The sequence below is a fragment of the Nannobrachium achirus genome (assembly GCF_963921795.1).
Source record: "Nannobrachium achirus genome assembly, chromosome: 12".
Taxonomy (NCBI): Eukaryota; Metazoa; Chordata; class Actinopteri; order Myctophiformes; family Myctophidae; genus Nannobrachium; species Nannobrachium achirus.
This window is the reverse complement of record NC_137832.1, coordinates 29,566,035-29,588,424: the sequence shown is the minus strand read 5'-3', so window position 1 is coordinate 29,588,424 and position 22,390 is coordinate 29,566,035. Positions and strand designations below refer to the sequence as shown.

Here is a 22,390-nt window from a genome sequence, read left to right as displayed (position 1 = left end):
TATGGTGACCATGGTGACACTTGACATGCAGGTCCCATACATACATGCAGAGTGCATATCTCCGCCAGGCTTGGTTGCCTCGTCAGAGCTGTGTAAAACACTGGTTCCCAAACACTGTGTCGGGACCCATTTGTGGGTCACGGACACATTTGTATGGGTCCCTTAGTTTTTGGTTTTCCTACATTTTGTCAAAACATTTTCATGAATAAAAAAATAGATTAGATATAATCATTTTGCTAAATAATTCAATTAATAAATGAAAGGAAAATCAATTCCATAAATTAGAAAACAGAAATGTAAGAAGTAGTGAAAATAGCCAATCTACAAGCTCACAACGCGGCACAGCGCTAGATCCGCTGTTTTCACTAGTTTCGGTCCCTGGCAAATGTCTAATCTCGCTGTTGGGTCCTGACCTGAACATTTTGGGAATCACTGGTCTAAAGGGATTTTCAGATGTTGGATCAGCGGGTTGGTCGCGTAACTCGCGTTGCGCCTCTCGCGTGAATACACAACACAGATGGCAGGCACATCTACACCTGCTTCAGCTGTGTCAAAGAAAGCATTGTCCTGTGCGTCGCCTATAGAAAAAAGTTTACAACAATCCAGCTCTTGTGAACCGCGGATGTGACAGTTTTACAGGAGTGCGCCCTCTTGTTGTTGCGCCAGTCAGATGAGATTGCCCAAAAACAGGGGAGCCACACTGTTTAGAATCATGGACAGAGCTCACCTGTCCAGCACTACTCGGCTCATAGTTCTTGTGGTTTAGAACCACGGACAAAACTCACCTGTCCACTGTACCACTCAGTCCCATGGACAGGGCTCACCTGTCCACTGTACCACTCAGTCCCATGGACGGGCTCACCTGTCCACTGTACCACTCAGTCCCATGGACAGGGCTCACCTGTCCACTGTACCACTCAGTGCCATGGCCAGGGCTCACCTGTCCACTGTACCACTCAGTGCCATGGACAGGGCTCACCTGTCCAGCACTGGTCAGCACCATGGACAGCTCCAGTTGGCTCAAACCATCTATACTATAATTTTGCGAATGTCTGTCTGAGTGAGTGAGTGAGTGAGTGTCTGTCTGTCTGAAACAGCGTTTCTCCTCGGTGGCTGGAGCAATTGATCTGAAATCGCATCACCATAAGCATATGAACACACCTGACATAACTGTGAAGCCCGTTTGTCACTTTCACAAATCGTATGCTGTATATTAGCATTTTTATGCTGTATCTACTATCTATTCTGCATCTAGCATGAGGCGCATCTATTCTGCATCTAGCTTGAGGCAAAATGTTTAACCAGCTCTGTGTGTGTGTGTGTGTGTGTGTGTGTGTGTGTGTGTGTGTGTGTGTGCAGGCAGGCGGGTGTGTGTGCAGGCGGGTGGGCGGGCGGGTGGGGGGGGGGAAACAGTATCTCTGTAGCCATTAAACGAAACGGGTATCTTACATTGATGCTCCTACATATTATCATGCAAACACAGTTAAAGTTACTTTCCATCCCTCATAAACTGTGTGCACAGTGCACACATCCCATAACCCACACACTGCACATCATTTCGGAGCTCATATCTTTGAACGGGTAAGGGCTATAGAGTTAACCTAGCATAAGCCCTTTCCTGTGTGTGTGTGTGTGTGTGTGTGTGTGTGTGTGCGTGTGCGTGTGCGTGTGCGTGTGCGTGTGCGTGTGCGTGTGCATGCGTGCGTGTGTGTATTTAAGCCATTGTCGGATAAATGAATTATAATTTGAATGAATGAACCATGTCTTTGAGGGCACCTGTCAACCCATCCTGTCAACTGCACCCTTCCAAACATTCCACATGTTTATCTAATTTTATCTGTACTTTTATTTGATCACTGCTGATGGTATTAAACCAATCAAGCCAATGTAGTGTGACGGTGCAAGTGAAGGAAATCAATTGCAAAAAGGTCGCAGCTATTAAGGTTTGGCAGGTGGGCCCAAGTGCAGAGCCCAGGGATGGGTCAGGCGGGTGTTCTGGCAGGCAGACTGACATACGGTAGAGTCTGACAGATGGGCAGGCACAGGCAGACAAGCAGGTCGATTGGTAGACAGCTCAATGGATGAGTACAGATGTAGTCGATGTACTTGTTAATGATAAGTTGGCAAACAGATAGATTAGTCTGTAAGTGATGAACTAGCTCTTACAACAAGGGTATAAGAGTCTCTGCAGGGTCCTTATGTAGCCTGTAGGTCAGGGGTGGGCAACTTTTGATACTGGAGATGGCCACTATATTTTCACACACTCTCCAGAGGGCCACAATGCATATACAGTCAAAAATAGCAAAAATAGACGATCTACAAGCTCAAAACGCGTCGCACTGCGACACGTTTTGAGCTTGTAGATCTGCTATTTTTGCTATTTTTTTATTCAAATCCTGAAACTTTTCTTTTCTTTCAAATGCACGTACCGGTACAGGTTCTTATGTTACTTATGCTACTTCTTACTTTATGAACTTAAATACAAATGCATTGGACATGCAAAAGACTAGTAGCAGGCTACTAGTCTTCAAGATACTAATATACAGTAGACTGAAATAATTAAAGCGGGTCATGTTAGCACGTTTGGAATTATAACAGCTGAAACCAATAGTATATCAGTATTCCTGCGGGCCGCAGCATAAAGTGAAGATTGGGGGCCGCATGTGGCCCCCTGGCCGCCAGTTGCCCATGTATGCTGTAGGTTATGTGATGCTTACATCACACACCCCCACTATGAGGTCATGACAGTCAGGAAGGAGCCATGCAACGGCTGTTGTGACATTTTGAATTCTGAAAAGACCTATCAGAGTAAAATGTCTGTCTTGCCCAAGGGTTAGATGGACATTTTACTCTGAGAGTCTTTCGTTGTAGAATTATAGGACATAGCAGTGGGCATGGTTTACTGGTGCCACTAAAAGATTGTCCATTCATTTTTTTTTACAAAAATATTCATATCAATTATTTTAAGCCTAGAATCAAGCCACCCAGGATCCTGGTGAATCATGACCATAACACCTTTGATTATGTGAAGAAAAAAAAAAAAAAAAAGGAAAAAAGACTAAACAAAGGGTATTTGTAATTCTTGGCCATCTGGCCAGTGATGCATGTATATCAGACCCGTTACCCACATATGGAAACCCCTGCATGATAATCAACAATGTGATGTCAGAACATGCCCATATATGGGCATTACCAAATATAGGCATTCCCAGAAATCGGGACAGCGATCTCCATATATGGGCATAAAAGGGACATCAAGCCAGAGCGTGATGTCAGAGCGGTAAACCCATTCTGTTAACAGTGGTTCCCCTGACATCACAGTGACATCAGAGCATGATGTCAGAGCGACAAACCCATACATAAAACCACAGACAAACCCATAGAACCACAGACAAACCCATAGAACCACAGTGACAGGCGTGACAGACAGCCAGACAGAGATACACACATACAGACAAGCTGTGACCGTTTACATACTAATCTGCGACCTACGGTCGCAATTACATATTCAAGAAAAAGAAATCTCACAGAATCAATGATGAAATCAATGATGAAATGAATGGTGTGAATATAGTTCAAATGGTAGACAAGATTTGGCAAAGGCAAGCTACAGGAGATGGAGAATAAATGCTAAGATTAGTATAAGAGTATGTCCATTCTTCTGTGTATAAAGCACTTCAGCAGTCACCTGTACTCTTCACAGCATTGAAAGCAGCGTTGAACCTATAATGAGATTTCATTAAACCTTTCCACTTTTCAGAGAATGAAAATGCATTCAGTATTTTATTAAAGGGACAAAGGTCCTCAATTACTCAGGTGCTAAGTGGAAAGGCAAGGCACTTAATAGTAAAGACTTTCAGATTAGTGTGTTAAGTCACAAATCATTGCAGTCAAGGTGCGGAAATGGCTGAGGATTGTTGGGCAATGTGTGCTGAATGCAGATGAGGATGCCAAGTCTATCTGTGCACCAAATTCAATATAACCATTCTTACAACCTGGTGACCTTTTCATTTTTTTTTAATAACCTGACATTCATTTATGCATGTTTATGATTATTCATTGATATTCATGTTATCTTCCATATACAACAAGACTACAGCCAGCCAGGTTTCTTTCTTAAATGTGATTGCATGGTCTGTCACACACCCTGATACACTCCATTAACCATAGGGTGATTGGCCATTGACTTATGTCAGCACTCATCTCAGCTGTCAAACAGAGGTGACACCTACTGAACCTGAAACTGATACATTATACATTCAGCAGACAAATACAGCTTTTATTTGACCCTTTATTTGACCTTGACATTGACGACCGTGCAGGCTTATTGGTCATTTTCTTCTCATGTTTTTTGTATTGCTTTTGATAGCAGGTTATGATCATTGTTTACCTGAATGCATAGTTTCAATGTACAGGTTATAGTAATTGTTTAGACTGGATATCCTCTTTATCTCTTTAAATTGTGTGAGATTCTCTTGGTCTTGAGCGACTACTCAAGACAGTAGCATGGAACTGGAAGGTTTATGGTTCAATCCCTGGCTTCTCCTGTCATTGTGTTGAATCTGAACCCGAACCCATGTTAATTGTTCCCAATGAGCAGGTTGGTTCCATGGATGTATGTTGGTGCCTGTACTGTAGCTTGCATTACTATGCAATGGCATGGTGCCTATGCCATTGCTGTGTGAATGGGCTACATGTATAAAGTAAATACAGATTATATATATATATATATATATATATATATATATATATATATATATATATAATTTTTATTTTATTTTATTTTTTTAAGTGGGTTGGTAATAGAAAATGTTGTCTTCTTGCACAGTGTGATCAACTCAACATTTTGCATTGTGCATAATGTTGAATGTTACTACCGTTAGTATACCGGTAGTATATCTTCTCTGTGTCCTTGTTTGTGGCTTTAACTAAATGTAATATTTGTCAAGCAAAATATAGCTAACAGAATGTGGACAGATTGTTTTTGTAATAAATATGAGAAAAGTCAATATACTCAGAACATTTTCTCTGGTAAAGGTAGAGATAGAGCTTCAATATGCCACTTTCTTGCTATCTCACTCTCTTCCCCCTAAAAATGTCTAAAAAGATATTGAACATGAATTAAGCCAATTAGTGAAATGAAGTTGGGTATTTCACTAATTGCAGCTGTTATACAGCACATAAGAGTTTATGGGCATTGCCTACCACAAGAGGGGAGTAGCGAGTAAAAGACTGCGATAATAAATTAGAAGCATCATGCATGCACAGGCACTCCAATTATTTCGGACAAACTGACAAATTAGGGATGTTTGTAAACTTATATTTGGACACTAATTTATCTCTGGGGATGATTGGCATAATCCCACTAGGAAAGCAGCGCCCATTGATGCTCTAGATTTTGTGTTTTGCAAATTATAGATTTTTAAAGACAACTGTTTACACGTTACGTTGTCTGTCCAGTCAGTCAGTCAGTCAGTCAGTCAGTCAGTCAGTCAATCAGTCAGTCAGTCAGTCAAACTAAGCTAATCGTCAAGTCAATCTTCATCCCACATTCGGTTCACACCCAAATCTCTTGAAGGTGCTATAGTCAGTCATCATTATTGTTTGATATGGAACACATTTGGGGAACTCTAGTTTAATTTTGATTGGATATCATAAGACACGTTTCTCTGTGCATGGCATGGCAACCCATTTGGTGGTTTTTCCATAAAATTCCATTTAATTACCCGGACTAGGACTCGGACATGGTTGAAACCCGTTGCGCGTACAGTATGCGCGCAGCGCCGTCGCGTCCTGCTATGGCACGCTATAAGGTGGTGATTGGTGAAGGGAACAGCTCAGTTTGTAGAAGAGAGGAAGAGAGCACATGCAGGGCTATAGTGGGAGCCACAGAGGGACAGAGAAAAGGTTCGCTCAGAGATGTGTATGAAAGGCTTTTTGTAGATGTGTTCGTTCTGCAACAATAATGAGGGGACTGCGGTGCGCGCAAAGGACAACCCTGTTTTTACGCACACTGTTAAAGTTTGATAGATAGACTTGCAGTGACATTTAAATGACAAAACTGAAATGTTAGAATCACAATTCAAAGGAGCACCCTGCCTGTTGGATATTCGATATATCAGTGTCAATGTTATTTAGCCTGCTGAATTCCAAACGAGAAGCTCGCAAATATAGACTACACTTTGATTTATCACTCAAATTTGCGCTTGGATTTTTTTTCTTTTTTTTTTAAATTGAAGGACCGTGATCTCACCTTGAACTCCGTGCAAACATGGATCCTTTATTCAATTCCACTGATATAGACCTACCAAGTAACTGGACCAACGGCTCTGGCACACATAACGAGACTCTACTTTGGAACCCGTACGTGCAACCAGCCTGGAAAATTGGACTCTGGGCAATAGCCTATAGTTCTATAGTTCTTGTGTCTGTGGTAGGGAACATTGTGGTGATTTGGATCATCATGGCGCACAAACGAATGCGAACAGTCACTAACTATTTTCTGTTGAACCTGGCGTTTGCCGAAGCGTCTATGGCTGCTTTCAACGCGGTCATCAACTTCGTCTACGCCGTGCACAACGAATGGTACTTTGGAGAAGTGTATTGTCGCTTTCACAACTTCTTTCCCATTGCTGCTGTCTTTGCCAGTATCTACTCAATGACGGCTATAGCGTTGGACAGGTGCGTACAGCTATATCGTTTTTTGCTCACTTTAATATTGGCCAAATTGTTGGAGGCAGTGTGCGTGTGTGTGTGTGTGTGTGTGTGTGTGTGTGTGTGTGTGCGTGCGCGCGCGCGTGCGTGTGTGTTCGTGCGTGCGTGCGACACAGTGTGTGTGTGTGTGTGTGTGTGTGCGTGCGTGCGCGCGCGTGCGTGCGTGTGTGTTCGTGCGTGCGTGCGACACTGTGTGTGTGTGTGTGTGTGTGTGTGTGTGTGTGTGTGTGTGTGTGTGTGTGTGTGTGCGTGCGTGCGAGCGCGCGCGCGCGTGTGTGTGTGTGTGTGTGTGAGAGAGAGAGAGAGAGAGAGAGTGCCTGCGCGCGTGCGTGCGCGTGTGTGTGTGCATGCGTGCGCGTGTGAGGTTCAGAGGACCATTCAGTTCTCAAATCCTTCAGCACGTTTTTATACTGTATTTAAATGTGACATGATTGAAATTATGATTATTACCCTTGTTGGTTCACTTGGTTGTAAATGGTAGTAAGCTCTTCCTGTGTAGCCTATTTCATATTGCTTGTATAAATCAATGGGTGGAGCAGCATTAGACCAGCACTGGCATTCAATTCCCTGTGTGCAGGCCAATAGAGCATGCAAGATTAAAGTTTTACAGTAACCTTCTTCCTTTCCCTCTGTACCTCAATGTGTAGAGAATGGCAGCTGCCTGCATACTCCACCAGAACTGTTTGGTTTGGGAGTGGCAGAGCGCTCCTTAAACAGATTTGACAGGCAAATTCCAATTCATACCAGTGTTACCAGATGGGAAATGTTGAATTATTGTACCGGAGGCTTAAAATTATCGTATTTGAAAGAAAACTAACACAGCCAAAAAAAAGAGAAATCACATGTGTAAATGTGTGATTTAAAATAATAATAATAATAATAAATTAATTCAAATATTGTTTGAGACTCCTGAGTGACAAAAACGCATCACATACACTCCGTGGAAAAGCCTTAAACTGGACTGGAATGACACAACCTGTGTTTTTAATGCCTCTAAGTACAGATAGGGTAAAATTGACTGATTTCCTGACTTATTTTGAAAAGACAAACCGGCTCCTGAATCAGCAGCTAGGGAATTGAGTAAATTCTCACACTTTTTTGTGATATGGCGAAATTATCGTACATTTGGGCATTTTTGGAATTATTGATGGCACATTGTGCAGATGATAAAATCGTACAAAAACGACATTGTACATCTGGCAACACTGATTCATACTGCCACAGAACACTTCTGTGTTCTGACATCTAGACCCTGCCCACCACTGCTTGTGCTGTAAGCAGTCAGTGTACTCTACAGCCAGCACAGCTGGAACCAACGGCTTTAAGACAAAGCACCGAAGGGAAAGTGTGATGAGATATGGAGGTTCTGCACTTTTTAGTGATAGGTCAATGGGCACTATAGAGAGATGTCAGAGTTGTTCCTCCTGGAAGCTGGCGCATGTCTCCTCCAAACTCGCTGAATGCAGATACAAAACTAAACACATCACCATGCCCATCTTGAATGTCTGCTCAACTTAAAACTAGTTCTGCTTGTCACAACATCTCTGAGTCGCAGGAACACGAAAAAGGTTCTGAGACCAGACTGCCCACCCAAAGCTATGAATGGCGTCATATTGTAGTCTATAGCCAACCAAATCAAACAAACCTTGCATGTTCTGGTCTAGTAGATATGCATTGGGGTTCACACTGACTGGAATAGGTGTCTACTGTCTATACCATCTAAAGCAGCTCAGTGGGTGGTAGCAATTAGGATTACCTTCATTCCATTTGAGATAAACAGTAGGCCATGGGTCTACAAATCTTCCATTTCCATGCTAAAATCACTGAAGTGTGTAGAATAAGGTTTAAGGTTAGAGAGTTATGGCATTGCAGTCTCAAGCTTTATGGCTTGTGTCATCTCTTCATTATGAAAAGTAATCTGTCAAGGCACCCACATTCATCATTCTGATGGCTTGGATGGCTTCATTTCACCATGCTGCTGAATTGAAAGCAGTCATATAATAAGCACTGCACTTCTGTACAGTATGTTCACCTGTAAGAATGAGTGCGTGTGTGTGTGTGTGTGTGTGCGTGCGTGCGGTTTTAGCAGCTGACACCCTCTCTGAGTCAAGTGTTAAAAGCCTGTAATTCCACTGCTCGCCTCTCTTCCATTTAGTATTCAATTAGGCTTCCCATAAGAGCCTAGGGGAAGAGAAAAATCACAAATAATCACAAAAGGAATGGAAAAAATACAATAAGTCAGCTGGACACATTTTCAACATAATTTGTGGCTTGGACATGTACTCCACACAGGCAAGCAATTTAAACGTAATGTTGTGGGGAGGGGGGAACATATAAGAAGCACTGGTGACTGTTCTCTCGGCATTTGGAGAAGATTTCTTGTAACAAGTCTGTCTAAACTAGGGATGGGTAGCGTATAGTTAGATTTTTATCGATTCGGATTCAATTCATCCGTATTTCCTTTTCTCAAAAATAAAATAAAAAAGATGTTTATTTCACAAAATAATTTATTGGTATTTACAAATTATGTTTTGCTGTTATCAATAGTTCATACATGCTCAGGCCTGGATGAATCATGAGTCATTGGACTCATAAATGTTTAATCCAGGGCTGAGTCACTGGGCTCATTGGGGATGGGGATGGGGGGGTTGAGATTTCAGAATATTACTGGTTAAATCAGCTGGTGCAACCTGTGCCGCTTATTTACAGTACCCACAATGCATTATCCATCTTGTATTGCATTCGTAATGGGCAATATGACAACGTGAATGACACTAGTTTGTTTAAAAACTGAGCCGTGCACGGAGCCACACACACACACACACACACACACACACACACACACACACACACACACACACACACACACACACACACACACACACACACAAACACACACACACATTAATTCTTACACGTGATAATGTGAATATTGTCCTTCGCGCAAAATTTGAAAGAACTAGCCCTTACCCGTTCAAAGATATGAGCTCCAAAATGATGTGCAGTGTGTGGGTTATGGGATGTGCACTGTGCACACAGTATATGAGGGATGGAAAGTAACTTTAACTGGTGCTTGCATGATGTACTGTAGGAGCATCAATGTAAGAAACCCGTTTCGTTTAATGGCTACAGAGATACTTTGCCTCATGCTAGATGCAGAATAGATGTGCCTCAAGCTAGATGCAGAATAGATAGTAGATACACCATAAAAATGCTAATATACAGCATATGATTTGTGAAAGTGACAAACAGGCTTCACAGTTATGTCAGGTGTGTTCATATGCTAATGGTGATGCGATTTCAGATCAATTGCTCCAGCCACTGAGGAGAAACGCTGTTTCAGACAGACAGACAGACAGACACTCACTCACTCACTCACTCACTCACTCACTCACTCACTCACTCAGACATTCGCAAAATTATAGTATAGATATCGTACAGACATACCGTATACAAAGTACATCTTGATCACATGACCACAGAAATAATGTCATTTGTGTGACTTTTGGACAAAATCTGTTGGGAGTATTAACATAAACTAGCCCTTACCCGTTCAAAGATATGAGCTCCAAAATGATGTGCAGTGTGTGGGTTATGGGATGTGCACTGCAGTATATGAGGGATGGAAAGTAACTTTAACTGGTGCTTGCATGATAATATGTAGGAGCATCAATGTAAGAAATACCCGTTTCGTTTAATGGCTACCCCCCCATCCCCCCCACCCACCCGCCTGCGCACACACCCGCCTGCCTGCACACACACACACACACACACACACACACACACACACACACACACACACACACACACACACACACACACACAGAGAGAGAGCTGGTTAAACATGTTGCCTCATGCTAGATGCAGAATAGATGTGCCTCAAGCTAGATGCAGAATAGATAGTAGATACAACATAAAAATGCTAATATACAGCATACGATTTGTGAAAGTGACAAACGGGCTTCACAGTTATGTCAGGTGTGTTCATATGCTAATGGTGATGCGATTTCAGATCAATTGCTCCAGCCACTGAGGAGAAACGCTGTTACAGACAGACACTCACTCACTCACTCACTCAGACATTCGCAAAATTATAGTATAGACTAGCTCTTACCCGTTCAAAGATATGAGCTCCAAAATGATGTGCAGTGTGTGGGTTATGGGATGTGCACTGTGCATACAGTATATGAGGGATGGAAAGTAACTTTAACTGGTGCTTGCATGATGTAGGAGCATCAATGTAAGAAACCCGTTTCGTTTAATGGCTACAGAGATACTGTCCCCCCCCCCCCCCCCCCCCCCCGTGTGTGTGTGTGTGTGGGTTTGTGTGTGATTGTGCATGGCCTGAACAACAGCGCCCCTCCCTTAACATGTGTGGTCACAAAAGGTACTGTAGGCTAAATAGATATAGATACACCATAAAAATGCTATTATACAGCATACGATTTGTGAAAGTGACAAACGGGCTTCACAGTTATGTCAGGTGTGTTGATATGCTGATGGTGATGCGATTTCAGATCAATTGCTCCAGCCACTGAGGAGAAACGCTGTTACAGACAGACAGACAGACAGACAGACACTCACTCAGACAGACAGACAGACACTCACTCAGACATTCGCAAAATTATAGTATAGATTGTGTGTTGAAGACAAATAGACAATGCTAAAATCTTGTTAGGCGGAAATGCCTGTGTTCCACATAGGGAGTTGTGTCATGATCCACAGAAATCAGGGATTTTTTATAATTTTTTTATCTTTTTATTATAGATTTTTTTGGATCTTTTTCTGCCTTTATTGATAGGTGTACAGTAGGCTGACAGGAAACGGGGAGAGAGACAGGGGGTGACATGCAGCAAATGTCGTCAGGATCAGGACTCGAACCTGTGACGCTGCAAGTGCTGGATTACCAGCCTAGGTGCCTGGACCACTACCCTGTGGCCCAGGCCAGGGAATTCTTGGTTTGAAGCTTTTTTGGCTTTGGCTGTCTGGCCTAGCTGGCAGAGACGATAAAATGGAATACAATTATTCATAACGTACTTGACAAGTGCCACTATAGCAACACCAATACTCGTAATAGTACTGTATATCCTCTCAGCAAGTGCTTAATTACTTCTGTTCGTTCATGCTCTTATTTTCTGAAAGTATGAGACATGTGCTGTAGTAGACGAACAGATGATGATGATACTTTACAACAACCAAATTATATGGAAAAGTATAAATATAGAGTGTGTGTGTATAATATGCATTATGTGCTGTAGGATGGAGATTGTCACTAAGTACTTTGAGTATTTCCTTGAGTACTTTATACGTTTTTGAGTAAGGTCATTCCAAAGTACAGTGTTATTTGTGCAACAATGACGGAATGATAAACAAAGCAAGTGGGTGTTTTTCAATTTGCAGCTCCATTCGTGAAGATTAATGCATCTTTCCTTTTAGTTTGGTGGCATTAGTGAGTGTGCGTTAATGTCTTCAGAACAGAAAGGGTGATTAATCGATAGTGATTCTTGCCAGTTCCAGCTAGCCTGGGCAATTTCCACTCCATGTTCTGAGCTGCCAGTGCCACTGACATCAAGCTGTCTGGGGTCCAGCTGCGTGAATCTCACTTTTTTCCTCATATTTGGTTATTAGCCATGGCTTCTTCCCATAGTTTGAGCTGACAAAGCTGGGATTAGGTTAGCTCTGGTCCATATAGCGTTAGTGGAGTTCTTCCTAACAGTTTGTTTCTCTATCTCCGCTCTGGCTTGGCAAAACCGGAAAGCCGCCTCGTCTGGTCTGAAAATAACAAAAACTGTTTCGCTACAGTACATGCCAAACAAAGGTATCAGTGGGGAGTTGAAAGCTTACTATACTTAGTGGACACAGTCTGGGCCCCCCACCACACGCTTAAAATACCTTACCTGGGCGAAATGAAAAATATTCCACCGGATGGAGACTAGTTTTTCACTATTTCTCATCGCCATCACAGCGCCAACTCACTACTGCCGCGCAGGTCAGAGGACTGCATTAACGGAGCATTAGTCTCGTTGGGTGTTATTCAGCTCTGCGACGTTGAAAGCGCTGTTTCGTAAAAACAGTCTTCAACCAAGAAGAGTGTCTCCATCCGGTGGAATATTTTTCATTTCGCCCTAGAAATGTATAATAACCGTGTGGTGGGGGCCCCAGACTGCATCCACTAAGTAGACTGATACCTTTGGTTTGGTGAGGGGCAAAACAGTTTGGACCAGACAAGACGGCTTTCCGTTTGGCAAAATCGCGCTCCTTGGAACGACCATCATTTCGACCGGAGGGTTAGTGACTAACTCCACGGAGGTTAGGGTTAGGGTGAGTGTTAGAGTCGGGTGTCGAGAAGATGACATGTAGTGTAACAGTGTCACGCTACCTTTGTGGTTTTGCCAAGCTGGAGCGGAGGTAGAGGAACATACTGTAGTGTTAGGGAGAACTCCACTAACGCTATGGACCAGAGCTAGGATTAGGTGAGTCCTGGGATGCAAGTTGAGTTGCAATCTCACTGCTTTTTGCAGATATGTTTGCAGAAGATCCTTGTAAACAATAATAAGACCATTGAATCAATATTCTTTGTCAAATAACAGATTTTCTTCATTAGCAGCTGTGAAATGAGTGGGTTACTCTTTACAAAAATGGAATGGTCAGTGGCGATCACAAATCACAATGCTTTCAAATTGCAAAGATGTCTCTGTCAGTCCGTTAATTTCAAAATCAGAATTGACACATTTACAGTACGAGCGACAAATGAGCATTTGTTGGGGAGTAATTTATTCCCACACACACCATGATGTTCATATCGTCATTGTCGGGTGGAAACCTTGTATCTCCAAGTTTCAAATATGTCTGTTCTTTCGCAAAGTAAAGCCCTGCTTCATCATACAAGGCCGTCGCACGAAAGTAGTGAAAACAGCAGATATACAAGCACATAACGCCTCACGGTGCGAGGCGTTGTGTGCTTGTAGATCGGCTGTTTTCACTAGTTTAAATCATTTTTAAAATGATAAACGCAAAACAAATGATTTTGGACATACAAGGTTTTCACCCGACAAAGACGATATCCATCTCCAGGGCTCACCATCTGGCCTGCTTGTCTCCACTGCTCTTTGGATCAGTCCAGTGTGACCCACTGTTGGCAGAGAAAGGGCTCTCTGCAGTGCGGAGCATATTAATGAGCGCTAATGGGAGCCTCCTCCCCAACTCTCCCCAACTCTCTCACCTGCATCACTCAATTCCTCTTCCTTTCCGCTTTGTCTTTCTGTCTCTGGGTCTCTCTTTTTCTCTTGCTGTACTGTTTCACTGTCACTTTCTTTTTCTCTGGTTATCTTTCAGTGTCTCCGCTGCAAGACCTATCCTTGTCCATGGCAAAAAATAAAATACAAAAATAATGTAATGTGTGATGAAAGCACAGCCTGTACTGCTAAGATACCTTCTTGAAATCACAACGCGGAATAGACTTGGACCATGTTACATTGATGCCTGCAGTATTCATCCAGTATATAGTGGCTGGCTTGCCACTCTGGCTTGCCACATCTCCCAGTACCTATTACAGAGAGAGAGAGAGAGAGAGAGAGAGAGAGAGAGAGAGAGAGAGAGAGAGAGAGAGAATATTTCTGGCTCATTGGTTCTTTGTACAATGAAAAACTCTTTGTAAATATACAGTTAGGGCTAGGCCTATGTATTTCTGCTAATATTACTCATTTTATACAGTATATCCGACCCGTCTAACAAAAATGTCGACATGGTGATGACCTGCTCGTCTCGATTGTATAGTAACAATGGTCCCAAACTGTATTGTCCTGTATTGTGTCTTGTATTGTAACGTATTATTACTATGGACAGAAGAACCTCTTTTTATGTTATCAGCTTCTCTTTAAAATTGAACCGGGGACCTTTTTTTTTGCAAGCAGGTTATCGTCACTGTCGGGCAGAAACCTCGTCATCTCCAAGTTTCAAAGCAAAAGACCTGCTTCATCGTACAAGGCCGTCGCACAAAAGTAGTGAAAACAGCAGATCTACAAGCACACAACGCCTTGCGGTGCGAGGCGTTGTGTGCTTGTAGATCGGCTGTTTTCACTAGTTTAGTTCATTTTTCAAATGATAAATACAAAATGCGCTTTGGACATACAAGGTTTCCACCCAACAACGACGTTATGAAAAGGGTGACTTTTACAATAATTACAGTACTCACGGTTAAAATATGCTTGCTACACATTTCTGCAATCTATGAGTCTTCGCTTGTCACTGGAATGAATGACAATGATTGAGCAGGTTGGGCTTCAATATCTTTCTCAAGGACAGTTAAACAGAACAGATGTGTTTTTGAGAGGAATGAACCTTTGACCTTATGTGGTATGAGAGGGCCACTCTAAACTAGCCTAATTGTGATCGTTCAGGGCCATGGCACATTAATCACACGCATGCACGCACGCACGCACGCACGCACGCACGCACGCACGCACGCACGCACGCACGCACGCACGCACGCACGCACGCACGCACGCACGCACGCACGCACGCACGCACACACACACACACACACACACACACACACACACACACACACACACACACACACACACACACACACACACACACACACACACACACAGTGCGAGAGGGAGAGAGAAAGAGAGAGAGAGAGAGAGCATTAAATAAGGACACAAGCTCACTCCAGCAATGCACAGTTGCAGACATGCATGTACAGTATGAGTGTAAAGAATGGATGCAAATGGATCGATAATTTGTTGTGTAAATGGTTTTTCTTTTTTGCACAATTAACACTGAGGATTGCTGTAATCACTTCCAGTACAATATACAGGATCTGATACTACACACAAAAACACTTCAGTGGTTCTTTGGGATGGTTGGGGTGCTACAGACAGCACCGCCTTCCTACTAAGAACCTGTTCAGCCCCAGTACAATATGCTTCTTTAGAGCAGTGGTTCTCAAACGTTTTCAGACCGCCACCCCCAAAATAATCATAATTATTTTATTTATTTACTTTGACGAGCACTAAGAGTATAACACGGCTATTTTCACAATTCCGGCCTCTAATACTGTATTTGACAATTTGGCCAATGTTTAATTTGTCATTTTAGAAGTATAAAAAGGTACTTAAATTGTCTATTTAGAAATGTGTGAATACCCTCTATACACTTAAACTTTATGTTGGTTTGTGAGAAAACAATGTTGCACATTAAGTTAATCATTTACACACACACACACACACACACACACACACACACACACACACACACACACACACACACACACACACACACACACACACACACACACACACACACACACACACACACACACACACACACACACACACACACACAAAATAATTTGGGGACCCGACCCAGCCGGCTGTGTTCTTCTTCGTGTGCTGTATTTCGGGAGGCTCCGACCACATTCTCCCATGTATCCCTGCGTTGCACGTGACCGTTGGCAGCCAATAGCATCTCTGATGCCTTTACAATTCTATGATGGCGACACCCATTCCAAGGGGTAGAAAGGGCCATTTGCGCTGCATAGAAACCAATGGCTTCGCTTCGTCCATATTTTTCTACAGTCTATGACACATGCAAAGCCCTCACACGACCTTGGGCCTGCCACATTCCTCTTCCTCTCCACTCCATGCCATCCGCTTCCATCTGTTGATGGCCAACGTTATGCATTTGCCTGCAAACACAACAGTTATAGCCCCCATGAGAGATCGGTAAACCAGCGGAAACACACTGGTGATCAAATTAGCCAGTCTTTGCTTTCAAACACAATTAACTTCACAGTGAGCCTTGACCAGGGACGTGCTGGCCATTGGGAAAAGCGGGCCGAACGGCCGGTTCATTCCCGGCCGGTCCAGGCCGGGCAATAGGAAGAAATTTAAAATAAAATGTCGGTCTTCGTTCCATTTTGGGGGCTGGGCAGCCAACAAAGTAAATCGTCACTGTCGGGCAGCCAGAAACCTTGTATCTCCAAGTTTCAAATGTGTAAATGTTTTTGCAAACCAAGCCCTGCTTCATCATACAAGGCCGTCGCACAAAAGTAGTGAAAACAGCAGATCTACAAGTACACAACGCCTCGCTGTTTTCATTTTTTAATTCATTTTTTAAATGATAAATACAAAACAAACGGTTTTGGACATACAAGGTTTCCACCCGACAACAATGAAATATAACTCATGTAATTGGCCCACTGGCTTGTCACTTGTCATGATCTGAAATGGCAAATCTTTGAGTAGCAGCAGCGCTATAGAGAGAGATCTCTCTCTATAGCACGCAATGAGGGCCTCTCCAACTCTTTCTCCCGGGCTGAATCAGGGGCCCAGCACGTCCCTGGCCTTGACGGTTGGTGCTCTCAAATACAGTGGCACCAAGACCCCAACCCACCGCCTCCCCTCAACCCTAATCACTTATGGGTCTTCAGGGAAAGAAAATATTTTACCCTAAACAACTCCCCTCTGCAGTGCCTGCCTTTTAATGCTGTTTATATCGAATTGTTCTTCCTTGCGTTCACGGCACCAGTTACGGCGCTGTTTGCAGGATTATTGGAGCTGTATGTCACTTGTCCAATCATACATCATGGCTGCTGACTGCCACAAAAAGAGAAGTTGCCATATACTGAGAGGCATCAAGATATTGAACCATACGGAACCATTTGGTACACAAAGACCCATTGGGGAGTGTGTGACTGTAAATGCATGTTAAATAAAAGAGAGCACAAAACAGTGAAGCCTGTTGTTGATCTGCTATTTTCGATTAAGTTATAGTGTAGAGCAAGGGTCTTCAACAGTGGGTCTGGGACCCCTAGGGGGTCTTCCAAATCTTTGATATATATATTTATTTTATATTAACCACTTGAACCCTAGTGTCCATATTCTGAGAAATATTGCCAAAAATAGAAGATCTACAAGTTCACAACGTGCCGCGCTGCGAAGCGTTGCAAGCTTGTAGATCTTCTAGTTTTGGCAAAGAGCTTTGGTGTATTAGGGAAAACGAGCAGACTAAGTACAGAGTGAAAGGTCAAGTTTATTAATTATTGACGGTTCAAGTGGTTAAATATTTGAAAACACAAATTGACATGAATCCAACATACACTGATAATTGTGTTGTCAAACAATGAAACTATATGGAATCTATGAACAGGTTGTGGGGGTCCCTGCTTCATCTATTTCTCAACCCCTGGTGTAGAGTGAAAAACAGGAAGGGTGTCTAGTATCCTTGGGAATCTGGGCAACTTTAAGTATAGAGTTTAAGTGGTTACAAAAATCACACCCAGTGTGAAGTGAGCAGTACCTTTTGATGAGTTAATTTCATTAAGCTGTGTGAATTAGAGGAACAATGTTAAATCTCTGTCAGTTCACTTAAGGCTGCTCAACATAGCGCCACTTGAAGGTAGGTCAGTAAGGTCATCACCCAGCGGTTTTGCAGCTGTTGAGGTCGTGCTCATACGTATGGACAAACACACTCTGTCAACATACAGATGTCAACATACCGGTACAGACGTACACACTCGTCACTTGTTGGTGGGGCTGGTGCCCTCAATAAATGAGAAAAGTATTCTCCTCGTAGCACGGATCTCTGCCGGGATTGCCTACCCAGGGATGTGTCAGTCATGGGGTGATGTGGGGGTTAATAGAGTTTGTACGACAGACAGTCATGTGTGGTGCTCCCTAAGGGCAAAACTGAACGCACCTTCGGATGTCTCTCTATAGAGGCCCCTCGACATGTGATTTCCAATGGGGATGATTGGATGCTTGATATATGGCGTTTCTATGCATTTTTTAAATAGAAAATGAAATTGCTTTTGGCACTGCGTTGTGGATTTCTTTGTTTACATCAGTGCACTTTGATGCAGACAGAGGTGGCAGTGGTTGCAGTTGTGTTAAGCAACCTGGTGAGTGCAGCAGGTGTTTCATTGGTTTGATCTTGCCAGTAAATCACAGAGTGACTGACCTACAGGTACTGGTAGAAAGAGCACCGGCTTGCCAGGCTCAGCTTTGATCTTTCTCTCTGGCCACATCTGCTTTTGGCTGAGTGTTTGAAAGCCTCCCTCCTCCAACCACACCCACCCCGGATGATACTGTAGAGTGAAAGACAAGTGTCCAATTAGCAAATTAATTAAGGTTATTAGAGGAATTAGGTTTTAATTTGAACAGCCTTGATGAGGACAACATTTCTCCAGGGAAATAGCTTGAAGGGACAAATACACAGCTGATGTACTGTCTGTATACAGTATTTCACATAATATCTACAAACTGGAAAAAATACATCTTGCACAGGTGATATCTGCATGTTGAGATGCAAACCATGAAACCTTAAAAAAGGGACATTTATGAAATTATAGTGATGAGAATAACTTTTACAACCAGTAAGACTCCCTTATCGGGAGATATGCGACCGCCACGTCGCATACACAAACTTTAAAAGGCAGTCGTCGGGGGCATGCATGCAAATTCCAAATGGATTCGGGTCCCCATCCAGAATCAATGGGAGTACATTTACTCTAATACATTTTTTGTCTTAGGAATGTGACAAAAACTAAAACATATTATTGAACTCAAGGCTCTATGGTGTGAGTAATCAATTGAAAAAAGGCATTTGGGGGTGAACTACTCCTTTAAATGTGTACCCTGTCAGTGGTATACATTATTTTGCTTACCCAGTGAAATTATGTAACATAGATGAAAAATAAGGTGTCACAAATGACTTGATTCAAGCTTAAGATATGATCCTAGAAAAAATGATGTCCTATACTCTATAGTACAGATTAGTATTTTGTCAAAACAAGTATTATTACAAAACAAGTATTATTAAAGTAGTATTTTGTGAAATAACTCCCACCTTGATATATTAGATCAGGGGTCTTCAACAGGGGGTCTGGGACCCCTAGTATAGGGGATAGAAAGAAAAAAATATCTTTTTAGACAGATTTAACCAGATTCTGAGACCTTTTGCCAAAAATAGCAGATCTACAGTACAAGCTTGTAGATCGGCTATTTTTGGCAAAGAGATTTGGTGTAGAGGGGAGAAGTATTGACACTTGACAGTTCAAGTGGTTAAATATCTGAAAACACGAATTGACATGAATACAAAACACACTAATTAATGAGTGTGCTGTCAAACAATGAAACGATATGGAATCTATGACAAGGTTGTGGGTGAGTGTGCTGTCAAACAATGAAACGATATGGAATCTATGACAAGGTTGTGGGGGTCCTTGCTTCATCTCTCTCTCAACTAAGGGGTCCTTGGCCTGGAAACGTTGAAGACCCCTGTATTAGATTTTAACTGATGGCCTGTCAAACCTCATGGCAGACATATTTGTAACCACATTGTCAGTGGAAAGCCTGTCTGGGTGATGGATGAGGTTTCTACCGATATGCAGCGATATATGCAGCAATGCCATCCTGATTATGTGCATGATTATGACCATATAAATTGATTACTGGAAAACACTGACGGCAAGAATCTGCATTGAATGCTACAGTAGCAACAAAGCTGCTTTAGTTTTTCTTCCTTCTTTTATGTATTCATTTTTCATTATAATTGTTTTACTCCAAAGAGCCCACATTTAAAATTCTCCTCGCCTATAGCTGTTCATGGAAATTAGAGCAATGTTTTGCTCCAGCTGTCAGGGACAGAGTACAACTTAAAACAAATAGGGGTGGATCATTTTTCAAAAGCCTATGTTATCTTTTGTGTTCACTCCCTTTATGAAAACAAAAAGTTTGCTTCACCGGCCTCTTGATGGAGTGTAAGTTAAAGACGCAATAAGTGATTTTGTGTGGTTTAATGTTGTTTATTCTGATAATAATCATTGCTCTGGACTGTTTGTTTGTCACAGAGTCTCTCCAGCTCTAAGCAGAGAATAAAATATGATCTGGCCAGGATACCAATTTCATCCAATCAGGAGAGAGAACTCACAGGATACAGGATACAAGTGAAATTGGAAGTGATGACATAAAGAAATGAGCAGACAAAATTGGCCCACTATAAAATTGAAGTTGATAAATGGGTACTCTCTCCTGATTAGATGAAATTGGCAACGCCCTTGAAAATGTGTTTGCTGTTCATTAAATAACTGGAGAGATGGAGAGACCCCTGTTACTGAACAGACTGGTAGCAATGATTACGATCAGATTCAGAATACATAGCTTTAAAGCTATACTGTGTAAGATGCTCAACTAGTGGTCAGTAGCCCTATAGCAAACCGCGGTCGCGTCCGCGTCTTTCGGCCGTTTTTCGTACCTTCACACCCCCGCGTCTGCCTCCACAACGCCGAGAGCTATCTTTAGAGGGGTCCCTGGTTCCTGTGCGTTCAGGCATTCCGGAGAAACGGACTACTTCACCCTGCCTGGTAGGCGAGATTACCTTTTGAGTATAACTCTATGATAGAGACACACGGGCGACTACAAATATGGCCGCCATAGCGACCCCACTTCAAGATGCGCTGTGATTGGCCGGCAGTGTATAACCCTCGCTGTGATTGGCCGGTAGTGTGATGACGCAATTTTTCCGCGAAAACCGGTCCCCGGTAGGGATCATAGAAAACATATAAAGAGAAGGCTTTAGAAGCTGAAAATAACGGAGTGGGGGTTCTAAAACTTTAGCGATTTAACAGTTAGGACAATTTTAAGATTTGTTTTATAAAAAAAGTTACATGGTATAACTTTAACTTTTTAACAAAAAAGCCTTTATCTTAATCATATAATATAGAATATGGTTTGATTGAGTCATTGAAGAGTTTATTGGCAGTTTGCAATAGAAAAAAGTACAGTTTCATGACAGCACAAATCACTGGTACAAGGTCAACTAAAAGGAGATCGTAGTAAGCTTTACGGTTTATTTACACAGGAACCACTTTATGTATCTCATATAACATTGAAAGACAGACGGATTACGGATAGAACATAGTACTTTACGTAGGATAACATCAATTTCAAAAGCAGAAAAAGGAGAGAAATAAAGGGAGGGTGGGGTGGAACCATGGGGGCTTAGTCTATTTACAAGTCTCGAGTAGCAGCCGCGGAGCCGCCTGAAGGTGACTTTTCATACCAATGTTGAAGGAGGCTAGTCAAACCTGACAAAACGTAAAGTATACAATATAAGTTATTAGAACATAAGATGAGAATGTATTAAAACAAAACTACAGCTAGAAACCGTGCTATTCCGAGCACAGGTCTCTACCAGGTCAGGTAGGTTATTGTGTCCTCCTGGTGGCGCTATAATAGTCCAATGTCCAATGTTTCTTCAGCCTTTCACGGCAATCGGACGCTGCATTCATGATTTGAGGCATTTTGTTCCAAAAATGGGTATTGCAAAAGTTGGCCTGTTGGCGGTCCTATAACAGGCCAATGTCGTAATGTGTGTGCACAGTTTCACTGCAGTCGGACTTGTTCATGATTTGCGGCATTTTGTTCGAAACGGTTTTGGGGCAGAGGTTCTGCTCTGGGCTGGCACCCAGGGAGTGTGCGTGCACAGTTTTACTGCCATCGTGCCAACGGTGCCGGAAATTAGCTGTTCACAGACGGACGGACGGACGGACAGAAGGACGGACGGACAGACAGGGTGCACAACATAGTCTCGGCCATGCCTTTCAGCCTGATAACCGCATACTTTAAGTGTAGCTTCCAGAGGGAGCCATATATTAACCTGATTTAGA

The 22,390-nt window shown here is 42.6% G+C and overlaps 1 protein-coding gene across 3 annotated transcripts in view; it reads left to right on the top strand.

Moving 5' to 3' along the window:
* Nucleotides 1–5,828: 5,828 nt before the first annotated feature.
* The window catches only part of tacr1a (tachykinin receptor 1a), a 39,321-nt gene continuing 22,759 nt past the window's right edge, over nt 5,829–22,390 (top strand). For 2 of the 3 annotated variants that reach the window (XR_013962611.1, XM_080739467.1), the window contains exon 1: nt 5,829–6,681. Coding sequence is in view for 2 of the 3 variants with exons in the window: in XM_080739467.1 (XP_080595593.1) it covers nt 6,272–6,681 (410 nt within the window). In the remaining variant the exon portion in view is untranslated. The remainder of the gene's footprint in view (nt 6,682–22,390) is intronic. The other variant, XM_080739468.1, reaches the window with a different exon arrangement.